Here is a 13171-nt window from a genome sequence, read left to right on the forward strand (position 1 = left end):
TAAATACTTTCTGGAAAAAAAAAATGTGTTAGTGAAAGCACCTTAAAACTGCATAGAAACCAGCAGCATCCTAGTCATGAAAGCTATGGAACAACTGCAAGCAGAACAGGTTTCTCCCTCCAGTTGTGTGCCCTCAAATTGTGTACCAGAATTGACTATGTTAACCGTTTTCCAAGACTGAACTAAAGCTGGAGAGTAAAAATGTAGGTTAATTTCACTCTTGAAAAGGTGAAAAGAGGAAAAAGCTGAGGAGCTAATTAAGTCACCAAGCTCCAGTTTCAAATAGAAACCTTTATTTACAGCATTATTAACATCCAAACAAAACAAAAATTCAGAAAAAAACCATATGACTAACTTTTATTTAATGTCAGCCCGTAGAAGGTTTTTTTTGTGATGTAAAGATCAATTATTACAAGCAATATTTAACGTAAACTAACCTTAGAGTCAGTTCTCAATACTGTATACGCCTTTCTCCTGAGATATTAAAAAATATTGCTCTCAGTTGAATGCTTTCATAATTGCTGTGCTGCTGTCACATGACAGTCTGCTACTAAATTCTGTGTGCTAATAACCAGTGCAATGTTCAAATAGTTTGCTACTAAATTAAAAGCACAAAGAATGGGGTAGAATTTATGTATCTTGACACACAAATCTGTTTGTTAGTTTAATGTGATGTGGTAGGAACGGAATTATTATAAGGACAAGGAGTACAGAAAGCACCAATACCAAACTCAGCTTATTATCTCATTGAGCCTCGTTTGCTGCACCACTTGGTCAATCCACACAACCATGTAATCAACACTCAACTGCCACAGAATGAGCGTTTTAAATCATGCATTTCTGAGGACAGATATGGCAATGTGTATCAGCAGTGCTTATAAAATACTTGACGATGCCAATTCAAAACATTTTTGAAGTGAAGTTCTCATTAAGTGTGAAATAAATCTTTGGAATCAGCGAAAAGCAAGCAACTGGGGATAGGAAAGACTGTTCTGAGGAACAGATTACTCAGTGAACAGCAGGTACCACTACATTTCAGAAATATAAACATAATTACTCAAAAGGAAAAGAGAAAGGCCACACATAGTTTATAACATTGGTAGATCACATTTAGCCAAAGCACCCAGAGTTCACAGCTGTCATTATTAACATTAAACATCTACAAAAGTTAAAGGATAGTTTATTCTGATTTTACGGGCTCTTGATGGGTTTTTTCAGGGTTGTTTTCAAGTTGTCTTCTAAAAAAGTAAAAGTATTTTTCTTTAATGCTAAGGATTTGCAATACCATAAATTTCCCAAACCAGAAGATCTGACCTGCCAGTATGCAAGCTACTTCTTCTACAGTGGGATGTTCATGTAGAGGGTGAACTCATTTACATTTCAAGCAAGAACTTAAAATGAGTTACCATTTGAGGAAGCTCTTGGATGCATGGGACAGCAGCTAAATGTGCACAGCAGAACACACAGAATTCTGGACCAGAGCTCCAACTGTCTGAAGTACTGCTTTACTGAGTAGCTGTACTGGGTAATCTACCCAGTCAAATAGCTGGGTAGTCTACACAGAACAGGCAATATTTAAACTTCTCAGATTGGTAGCAGCTTTGGGCAATAGGACTAACAGAACACGTTCTGCACTATTTAATTCTATCCTTTAGCATGGTATTGCTACAAAACAAAGCTGAACTTTAATGACAAATAATCAGAATCATTATTTTACATACTTGGGAAGAAGTAGATTGTTCAGTGGAAATTGTAAAAGCACTCACCACACGGCTTCAAACATTTTTGCTTGCCTTTCTATTTGAAAGAGCCTGTTCTGAATCACTGTAATAAGCTTGGGGAAAATCCATATTTATCTTCATTTATGCAATATAAAACTAACAGAGAAACTTGTGGCATTTCTGACCTCCATGGATAAATGATATAAAGAAAATTGCTCAGAAAATAAATATATTTTTTACCAGTACATCAAGTAAATGTGATACACCTAATTAACTGCCACAAATAAGTATGGATATTTAAATATCAGATGTGTATCCTGTTTAACACACACAAAAACAACATGTTCTGAGCACCACTAAGGTGTAATTAGAAGTTAAGCAAATGTCCTGGAGCAGAGGCTCTTTCATTGAAAAGACAGGTTATATTAAAAATTCCAGAAACTGTCATGACAGCTAAAAAGAGCCTTTTTTGTCATCAAATTGCCCTCTATAAGAAAAAGTAACAAAGTGCACACTTAAGGTGTAGAGAAAATATAAAAGACCACTAAAATACGAACAAATGATCTTTTAAAAAGCCATTACATAAAGTTCTAAATAAACTGTTAGAATCCAATAAAAAGAGGGTAAGGGCCACAGTTACCCAACTCCAAACCCATTTAAATTAAAAAAGTATCTATCTGGACAACTTGACTAAACTGAGTTTACAGAAATCATCTTTGTTAAATATTTAGCTTCACAAACTCTGCAAAAATGAGTTAGTGGCCTACAAAAGTCATATATATATAGTACAACATCTTAAGATAATATTTACAAAATTTATTCACAAAGACAATTTCTCTTAGGACTGCAATGCCTTGCCTTGAGCTTTATGATGTTTAATGGCAAAACCAAGTGATTATTGCTCAAATCTCCGTATCAGTAACATGGCATACTGATATAGATTGGTCTTGAAAAGGGAAATAAATGCACATTTTTATATCAATTCATTATTAAAGGTATTGCATTAACCCATTACATACAGCATATTATAAAGTGCACAAAACTGCACGTCAGTGTGGAAATCTTTTACCATCATTACTCTTATGTAATCTCTCATAACCCTTTGGCATCAGAGAGTATGATTTTGAGGCTGCAACACCTCGTTTGCATTGCCACTTCTACATCAGACTTCCAACACCAGGGAGCAAAATTAACAGCAGCATGGATATTCAGAGTTTTGTTTTGAAATCAAGGCCAGGCACTACATTCTTTCAGAGGCTCTTTCTATAGAACGCAGGACTGCTACCAACATTTCTCCAGGCACTTTGGTCTGCCTGTGGTTAAGGGCTTTGGATAGCTATTGTAAACAGAACTGGTATACAAAGTCTACCCATCACATTTACTTATGTTCCATTGTCAAACTCAAGTTGCTAGTGGCAGAGTGCCAAAATTATATTTGACCTTTTTTAAAAAAAACATTATATAGTGATACTTCTATCCCTCCTTTCCCCTCACCCAAAGCCCATAACTTGGGAAGTCAGGACATCTTCATGGAAAAAGAAGCGGCTTTTCCATAAGGCTAATATATGTTGCAATGAAGCCCATGTGCACTTTTCTGTAATACTTAGTTCACCATCATCTGTTATGGCATCTGCCTATTAGGAGACTGCAGCTGTAATGTCAGCAGTATTTCTGCAGAAAAACAACAAAGAGCAAATATAAGAGAAACTCTGCAATCAAGCAAAAAGGCTGCTTCAGTTCTCAAGACCAATGAATCGTAAATCGTAAGTAAATATTGTGCTGGTAATGACTGACTTAGAAGAACATAGCTGCATTTGTTGGGGGCAGGAGGTGGGGAAGGAACCGCCGAATAACACAAGGAACCCAAATTTTCAGGCTTCCTTCAGATTATCTATTTATGCTATGATCATAGACAAAAGAAATTTCATGATGGGTTCACATTTTTCTGGCGACCAATGATAACCTACTGGAACAGAGGGGACTGAAAAGCAGGGAAGTAGAAAGAAATAGTATACAGGGACCAAAAAGGACAACCATATTTGGTGAGGTATGAGTTGGAAGGGTTGAAGTGTCTCTATGTTCTCTAAGCATTTCTATTTAAGAGGCTGACTGCACTTTTTAAATTTCTTCAAGTATCAATTGTTATAGTCAGCTTACCTGGTCTGGACCCATGGGCATTCCTGACATAGGTATGGCATTAATATTCATTTGCCCCATGTGACCACCATTATTGTTCATGTGCATCATGTTATAAGTTGCAGGATTCCCTGGATGACTGAACTGCTGCTGTGGAAAAGAACTAGATAACATGAACAAAAAAGAAAGGATTTTTTTAGAGAGGCTCTTGACTAATGCGTCAGTTTTATAGATTCCTTCAGCAACAGGCATGACATAGAGATAGAAGCAATAAATAGATAAGATTGCATTATTATCAACAAAGCTCTGTTGCACATTCAGCTATGTCAAAAATGCCAAACTAGAGAGTACATTTCTATCCTCCGATAACAGTGTATCAGTGTCCTTAATATATAAATATAGATACATTTTGCTAAGGATCCATATCTATACAATCTAGCAGATCCTTACATTTCATTGGTGCACCATAGCTGTCAGCCTGAATACTGCTTGGAATAACCTTGTTTCCATTTGCCTCAGGTCAGTAATTTAAGACTTACTCTAAGATGCAGATACAGTTTCTTATGTTCACACATGAAATGCAAACTTTGCTAGTCTGTCCAGAAATCAATTGGGGGAAGAGGGAGTTGTCCCAAAAGCAATACAAAATGCTTAAGATCACAAGATTCTTTCTCAGGATCATCTATATATCCTTAGTTCTACCAAGCTGGCTACCATTACGAACAATTCAGTGGTCTTATGATCTAAAGAAACTATTTTGTTTTAAAATAAAAAGAACAATGAAAAGTTACTGACCCGAGCCTATACCATTGCTAGAATTACTGTATGATATATAGCAAAATAGCTGCACCAAATCTCTTAAATTCTGCTGGTTTTGCATTCAAGGTCAGCCTTCAAACTTTGCCAAACGAGCAAACAAACTCAATTTTCCCAGCAAATTCTTCTTGCCCTACATGACTGGTTTTATGCTTTTATATTTGCTCCTTATTTAATTGCTTTATTTAAACTTAGGTTTATTCATAATTTTTATTGAAGGTTGTTTTATTTCCTTTTAAGTTGGAGGTTGCCTTGGTGGGGCCTCTCTTTTGGGAAGAAAGAGAAAATGTATACTTTAAAAAACCTAAAATTATGTATTTGGATGTGTAATCCTTTGGATCTCCTGAATGATTTATTAAAGACTGCTTGCTTGTGGGGCTTACCCTTGTACAAAGTACCAAGAATATTTTCCCTGAACAGACCCAACACATGTTCAGTGGCCATATGTTATGACACAAACAGAAGAACTACTCATTTAAAACTTTCTATCAAGATTATAAAATATTCTGGGAAACAAAAGAATTCCCTTGCATACCCCACTGCTAAGAATCTGGACAAGATCTAAGAGGATAAGAGTGACTTTCTTCCAAGTTGTGATGTTTTTAAAAATATCATAATCCAACCTGTTAAAAATTGCCTTTTTCGGTTTAAAATCAAACATCTCTACTATACATATTCACAGGCTTTGAAAACATTAACTGTGCTTTTTCTCTCTTACCTGCTCCTGGGCATACTTCCTGATGGCCAGCCCTTCATTTCAGGAGATGGATACATCGGTGTGGCCTGAGGATGCTGCATCATAGGATTTTGTGAAGGTCCAATTCTTTGAGCCATCATGGGATTAGGAGGGCTGGATACCCTACTAAAGGCCGTCTCCGGTTGCTGGCTCATTCCTTGCAAAGCAAATACAACAGTTTGGTAGTTCATCTTATCACATTTGCAGTGACATAAATCCAGTAAATCCAAGATATATATAACCTATAGGATGCACACAGGTACTCATGCTGCCCCTCCTCCACAACTTCCTGCAAACTTGCAGGATTTGGATTTCAAGGTTGCAGAATTCATCAACCTGCTTCAGTAAATTGGCCCAAGTAAGGCACCTGGAAGCGTCAAGCAAAGGAAAGAATCCAGCAAAAATGCCTTCAGTGAAAAGACAATGTTGCTCAGAAGAATTCCACCGTCAGCCCCAGCTCAGGGCCAAAGCCTCACCTAAAGTGCTGTCAGCAGTCCTGTGCAGCCTCAATCATCTATTTCCTCTAAGATACTGATCCTGCTGCCCTTTGTTTCACTTTTTCCCCTACAGAGTTTATCCATTTAACACAAACTATCCTATATAAGTTTAATGAGAATAGCTATGATAGTTAAAAGCTAAAATTGGATGGAACGTTGTTTTGGTTTTTGTTTCTTTAATTTCAGGTAAACCGACCAGAATGACAGATTTAAATCACTTTATGTTTATCATTCAAATCACAGTCCCACAGCCAAGGTGAGGTAAACCACTGAGTTGTGAAATTAATATACAGAAAAAGAGCATCAATTATACAGCAGATCTGAGAGCTTAGTTTAGAGCATTTGGTTGTAGAATATATTAAAACTCACTTACGTCTCCCTTCTGCTTTCATCCTAAAATACCCTGCTAAAGTTTTATAGCATGTTAAGCTTTCCTGCAATTCACTTAAGCCAATGAGCTAAACAGTACACAGTAACAGATAACTGAAACGGTGTAAGAAGTACCATAATTCGATGGGTATGAAAATTGCTGGGGCGGAACTGGAGCCATCGGAGGGCCTGCAACAGCACCATCCATGCTTCCTGAGGCAGTTACGTTTGGGGGAGGACTGAAAGCCTGAGGCTGCTGCTGCTGCTGCTGCTGCATCATCATAGCCATCCTTTGCTGTCTGATGTGATGATTCATTATTTCCCTGCTTCGCTGAGCCACCATCTGAGCATTCAGAAAGCCTTGCTGCTATTACCCAAACAGAAATGGGAAAATGCACAACAGAAAAAAGGACTAGTGAGACAAATAAAATAAAAAATATTTAGTGCTTATGCTAAAAGCAGCACTGGAGTCTGTATTAAAGATAATATGGGGTAATTTTCCTTAAAAATGTAAATGGAACAGGAGAAATCTGTGAATTCATTCTGCAGTATAACCATCTCTACATCATATATACCAAGGGTGGGAAAACATGTGCCTCTTTATTTTGCAGCTCACCATCCAGAGGCACCCGAGTGCTGCCTGCTGCCACTGCCCACAGTACCTGCCTGCTATTTGCCACCCGCAGGTGCCTGCTTGGCAAACATCTGACATATGCACCCTTCCACTGAGGGAGTCTGGCCACCCGATATGTACAAATGTGAATTCGTTCTCCAGATGTTTAGTTTAATGCAGACATCACCCACATAAAAGTAGGAATTATCAGCAGGTTTGGGGGTGCTCCAAGGAATGCAGAAGAACAACCAATGTTAAAGGGTGGAATCGTGGATGGGGAAGGGGTGCCAAAAGAACTGAACTGAATGGAATCCTCAGTAGCCAGAGGATGCTGTACTGATTATGGCATCCAGGCAGCATGGGTGGGACACCAGGAAGAATGGAGGGAGGGGGTGGTAATTAATTAATTTCTACACTGTTCATTACTCAAAAGTCTGGACAGTTTACACAGTTATAACAGACAATATAAACAATAAAAACTATAACATTAGATCAAGCATGGAAACATATCAACAAAAAAGCAACCTAAAACACAGCAAAAAATGCCCAACAGCCACAACGTAAGTTAATCTAGAGACAGAGTAGCAATGGAATATAATACCAAGTAGATAAAAAGATTAAAGTCCTTTAAAAACAATTTTAACTATTAAAATATTGGGCAAATGCAAAGGCTTTTGCCTGGTGCTGAGAAGAGTGTAGAGTGGACACCAGGTGAACCTCTACAGGGAGCTGATGACCAAAAAGGCCCTTATAGCCACCCTCTTAATTTCCTGCTGAGGAGGCTCTCTGAGAAGAACCTCATATGATCTTAGAGAACTATTGCAAAGCAGTGCCCCAGACAATCTATCCAGAAGGATACCATAGTCGATGGTGTCAAAAGTCGCTCAGAGATCACAGTCCGCCCCCCCACCCCATCTTTCTCCTGCCAAGGCAGTCTCCATCACAACAGCAGTCCTGAAGCCTGATTGAAATGAATCAAGAGGCTCTGTTTCATCCAAAAGTGCCTGGAGCTGTTCAGCCACCACCTGCTCAAACACCTTGCCCAGGAAGGGGATATTGGCCATGGAGCTATAGTTGTTAACATCTTCTGGGTCCAAGATAGATTTTTTTCCAGGAGTGGTCTAATTACAGCCTCTTTTGAAGAAGCTAGGACTACCCCTTCTTTCGATGAGGTATTTGCAACCTCCTGGACCAAATACGCATCCCTTCCTTACTCTGGATGATGAGCCATTATGGGCAAGGGTCAAGCATACAGGTGGTAGGCCGAACTTGATCAAGCACTTTGTCCACATCTTCAGGCCGCAATAACTGAAATTCATCAAGCAAGTTGGATCAGATGGTGCTCTGGATGCCTCATATACTGACTGAAACCCTGAGCAGGAGCACTCCACACCACCAGCATTTTGTTGATCTTTTATGGCTGACATCAGAATATATTTCTATGATGTACCTGAGATTAAAAGCTTCGTATATTATACCAATAGTGAAATAGCTCATAAATCAAAGATGCATAAACAGAGACAAAAAGGGAAATGAAAACAGGACACATGTGCACGATGAGATGGAGGAAGAGGGGGTAGATACATTGAGAGACAAAAACATGAGGAGAGCAGGAAGTAAGTTATGAGTGCACATTCTTATGTGTAGTACTGGTATACAAAAAGCCCAGTTGCTATGATGAAGATGTTAAGCAAAGGAAAGATAACGCACCTGCGATCCCATTTGAGGAGGCATAACAGGTCTCATCACTGAGGCACTACCAGGACTAGGGTTCTCCATTTTCATGTCAAGAGTTTGACGGGTCTGATTTAAAAACTTGAGAAACAGCAAGCAACAATTTATAACAAAACTGTGTCAAAATACATCAATTATATTTCTCTAAAACTTACACTATTGTACAATTCTACAAATATTAACTGAAAAAGGAATACATTCAGTATGGTGAAATTGAAATTATTGAAACAAGAATTGATGATCAAAGATTTAACAGTTTAAGACCAGAGTTAAGGCTATCTCATCTTTGCTCAAGTTCCCCAAAGCCAGGACACCAGGTATGCTGTCACGGGCTCAGAGGGAAGGGGAAGGACAAACCCTCCCTGTGCCATTGCCTCCACAAGCACAACCAGACTAAATGAAAATCTGAAGAGTTTAATTAAAGATGTGAGGACAAACAGTTTCAACAGCTAAAATGCACTTAAACAAATGGGGGGAAAAGAGTCTCTAACTTCAATGTATTTATGCAGCAGCCCTTGACAGTCATGGCAGGGAGCTGCTTCTTCTTAGCAAGAAGTCCCAGCCACCAACTTCTCCAGGAGAACAAGCAAGGCTACAACTCAGAGCCTTCTTTATTTCTTCCCCAACTGTTCTCCTCACCTGGCTGCCCCTGTCCTCTGGGCTTTCTGATCCATGATCTCTCAGGAGGTTCGCCATCTTGCCCAGGATGGGGAAGCAAAAATGGCCACTCCAAGCTCACCTCTTCCAAGGAGGCTGGACTTGGACAGAGCAAAAACAGCTTCTGCACCTCTTCCACAAGCAACAAGCATCTTGGTGCCTGGCTGACTCAAGAGTAAGGTTCCCCTGCCCACCCCATCCTTCTAAGTGCCTTTCCTGATGCCAGTGCCATTGCAACTCCTGCACACGCACACCCTTTCCTTAGCTCCACACTCATTTTATCTCTAGCTCCTCACCCCATCCATGCCAACCCATCGAGGTGTTGGTCACTAGTGTGGGTAACTGACTGTGCACCAAGGTGTCTGACCACCCTCATTTGGGTTGCTTTGTTCATCTGGCATCCCCCACGAAGGACTGCAGCGCAGGGGGAGATGTGCCACCACCACCACTGACCCAACCAGTGGAAGCAGCTTGCTGGGCTTCTGGTGAGAGATGACAAGACTCGCCAACCCTTCACACATGCCCTGTGATCAGCAATGATATTAAGCAATGCCACAAATTAGGCTTTCTCACAACTTACCTTTCATAGGTCCACAGCTTTTTAGTTTTCTATTAGGCCCAAATACATGTAGCAAGAATAGACTGCCTGGGACCAACAAAGATGCCCCATTTTATCCTGTTTATTGCTTTATAAAGCATTTAGACCTTAATGTATCACAAGATGAATTCTCCTTGTGATCTGTGGTACTTGAGCCAACATAAGATAGTCTCAGTTCCGGTTTTAAACTAGCAGGTTTTATGATAATTTAATTTCCTTGATTTTTAAGAAGGGAAGTTATTATTACAGTGTTCTGGGGAAAACTAAAAATAAACTGATTAGATGTGTATAAATAAATGGGTATGTCCCTGTATGCTCAGAAAGGCTTATTTCTGAAAAGATCTGTACATGTGTCCAAAATACTCTTTCCCTTCTTATTCCGTCTTCATCAGTGACCTACCAATACGATTCTACAATCTTCAAAATGATCTCATACTTATCTCAGCTGACAGTATATTGCTACCTTTCCACCACTGTCAAAATATCGACAGGAATGCTGGCATTTGTCAGAACACTAGAGCAGTGGCAGCATTCTGGCTTCAGTGTGAAACCAAGCATATCTGAACTAAAGTTGCCAGCCCTGGCTGTCATGGGCTTTCAGATGGCAGAAAAAAATTAGTTACTGCAAATTTTACTCAAAACTCCCACAAAACCATGAAAGGTACATCTTCAGCAAACCACAATAAAGCATATCAATATTTTTCACAAAAATTTGGAAGAAATTTTATGATATGCCAAGCTGCAGCTTCAAGTACAGAAGACAAATGTGTCACTTTTTAACTTGCTGTTTCGAAGGCAATTTCTAGCAGAATGCTTGAAATTTGGCAAACCTCATCAGGCGCATCAGGTCTTACTTTATAAGCAGCAGAATTTTGAGACTTGTAACAGCAGAAAGTTATTTTTTTAATTACTCTAACTAAAAGGCAACTTCCATGCCCCTTTAATTAACCCAAGCATTGATTTTTCTCTTTAAACTTAACAAAAAAGAATAATTCTGAAAACTTTTCATAATTTTCATCAGTCAAACCCATAATAAAGGAAATAAATAAGCTATACAGTAATGCATTCATTTTATTTCTACTGTGTCTTTTTCTTCTTAAAAGAACTTAAGGTAGCTCACGTAGTCTTCCACCTTATCTCTATTTTATTCTCACAACAACCCTGTGAAGTAGGTTAGTCTGAGAGTCTGTGACTGACCCAAAGTCACCCAGTGAGCTCCATGGCTGAGTGGGAATAAGAACCCCAGATTTCCTAAGTCCCACTCCAACACATTAACCACTATGCCACACAGACTCTCAGTGAGAGAAATGTCACCCTGTGTATGGAATATGAGAAGAAGATGTAAAAAAGGTAACAATTGTTATATTTAGGTAATATAATCCATTGCCTTCCTCTTTGCTAAAATTGAAAAGCCCTCCCCAGAAGGCTGCTAAAATATTAGACCAGGTTACCTGCTGCCCTTGAAGCCTCTGCTGGAGCTGCATGCGGAGCTGCTTTGGTGTGTTGGTTCTGGGCCTCATGACATTTGCTCTGGGATGCATACTTTGCATTGAAAAATTGCCCTGCTGGTTCATTTGATTCATCACAGTGTTAAAAGCTGCCTGTTGGCCTTGCATGCTATTAAAACTTCCTGGCATTGCTGCTCCCTGTCCTGGATAGGGCTGAGTATATATTGGAGGCTTCTGGTCAACCATGACTGCAGGTTCTTGTCCATGAAATGATTCTTGTTTGGGTTCCAAAGCTTGTCCCTTTAAAAGAACACAGAGCTTGAAAATATTTCATAGTTTGCAACAGAATATTAAGTTCAGTGGTACCTCGGCTCACGAACACCTCAGTTCATGACAAAATTGGGTCACGAACAAAACTGTCATAAAAATTTTACTCAAGTCATGAATTCCGCATTGGGTGGCGACCACGATCGTGGCCAACTCCCCAACACACACACACCCCAAGTGGGGAGATGGCGGCGATCATGCTGGGGATTGCGGGGAGATGGCCAAGATCACGCCTGTCTTTCCTGCATGAGCACTCCCGTGATTATGCCCGTCTTTCCTGCATGTGCGCAACCACGATCTCGGCCATCTCCCCCGCCCCAGCATGATTGCGCCCGTCTCTCCCCCCCAGCACACCCACATTCGCACTCATCTCCCCCCCCACCACCAGCACGCCCGCGTTTGTGTCTGTCATTCCGGTGCGCTGGGGGGGAGAGAAGGGCGCTATCGTCGTCATGCTGGGGGGGCGGAGAGATGGCCAAGCTCGTTCTTGGGGGGGGGGGCGCCATCTTTATTGTTCTTTGTCACCTTGCTTGACATTTTTCTGATTTAAAAACATAGTTACAGAACAGATTAACCTTATTTACACTGAACCTTATGGGGAAATTTAACTTGGCTCACAACCAATTTGGGTCACGACCAGAGTCCTGGAATGGATTAAGTTCGTGAGCCAAGGTACCACTGAATATGAAAATAGTCATGTAGAATAATTCTATATTACTTGAAAATTTGGGTAGTAGTGTTGGTGGGAAGATCAAAGATTTCCAAAAACATTATATGACTAGACAGGTGACTGAAGGATATGGTTATCAACAACTATTAACTATCAACAACTATCAATTCATTATCTGATATTATATGGATATTTGCAGGATTCTCCAGCAATTCTGTAAAAACAGTTAAATTCTGCAGTAAGTTCTATTTTGTCAAATTTCTGCAGCCTCTAGAAAGCATAGCTCTTAAGGTTGGGCTCTTGCATTCCCAACCATATTAAGAAAATCTATTACCTATTGTCCAGTTTTGAGAGTAGGGTTCCCTCATTTAGAATTGTGGTTCTGTTCAGTTTTTGATAACCACAGCTGCCATTGTTGGAAAGGTATCCACACACCTAGTTACACAGTAGTTATTGGCAAAATTGTAAGGAAATTAAATGAGGGGACTTGACTTGATTTGCTAATGAGAGCCATTTTCTCATGCTGGACTTTTATAGGGCACTGCAGTATGATGTTTACTTAAATCCAGCAAGCTGAATTCAGTTCACCAGCACTTTGTTTAACCTCCCACTTTATTACCTACCTCAATCTGTAAGAACTTCTAGCTGCCCTTAAAGACATGCATGGTGGGCTGTGTTCCATTCTGGGGTGGGGCGGAGTAGCAGAAGCTTGTAACATTGAAAACAAATTGTCATCCAAGGAAAAGATCTATGCAATATTGAAGGAAGAATTGTACTAGGCGTCACTCCCGCACCCCAGTTAATTCAACACACTGAAAAATAAGCACCTCAAGAGCATAGGTGACTTAC

General features: G+C 39.9%; 1 protein-coding gene across 18 annotated transcripts in view; it reads right to left on the reverse strand.

Moving 5' to 3' along the window:
• Positions 1 to 271: 271 nt before the first annotated feature.
• NCOA3 (nuclear receptor coactivator 3) overlaps positions 272 to 13171 on the reverse strand; it is a 112772-nt gene continuing 99872 nt past the window's right edge. For 15 of the 18 annotated variants that reach the window (XM_044440357.1, XM_044440348.1, XM_044440355.1 and 12 more), the window contains 6 exons: positions 11329 to 11625; positions 8599 to 8703; positions 6411 to 6642; positions 5392 to 5566; positions 3879 to 4020; positions 272 to 3392 (listed from right to left, as the gene is read on the reverse strand). In XM_044440357.1, coding sequence (XP_044296292.1) covers positions 3381 to 3392; positions 3879 to 4020; positions 5392 to 5566; positions 6411 to 6642; positions 8599 to 8703; positions 11329 to 11625 — 963 coding nt within the window. In that variant the 3' untranslated portion in view covers positions 272 to 3380. Of the gene's footprint in view, positions 3393 to 3878; positions 4021 to 5391; positions 5567 to 6410; positions 6643 to 8598; positions 8704 to 11328; positions 11626 to 12945; positions 13071 to 13171 lie in introns of those variants that run through there. The other 3 variants (XR_006415694.1, XM_044440358.1, XM_044440359.1) reach the window with 3 other exon arrangements.

This window comes from Varanus komodoensis, unplaced genomic scaffold, assembly GCF_004798865.1.
Source record: "Varanus komodoensis strain SLA01 unplaced genomic scaffold, ASM479886v1 scaffold37, whole genome shotgun sequence".
Lineage (NCBI taxonomy): Eukaryota > Metazoa > Chordata > Lepidosauria > Squamata > Varanidae > Varanus > Varanus komodoensis.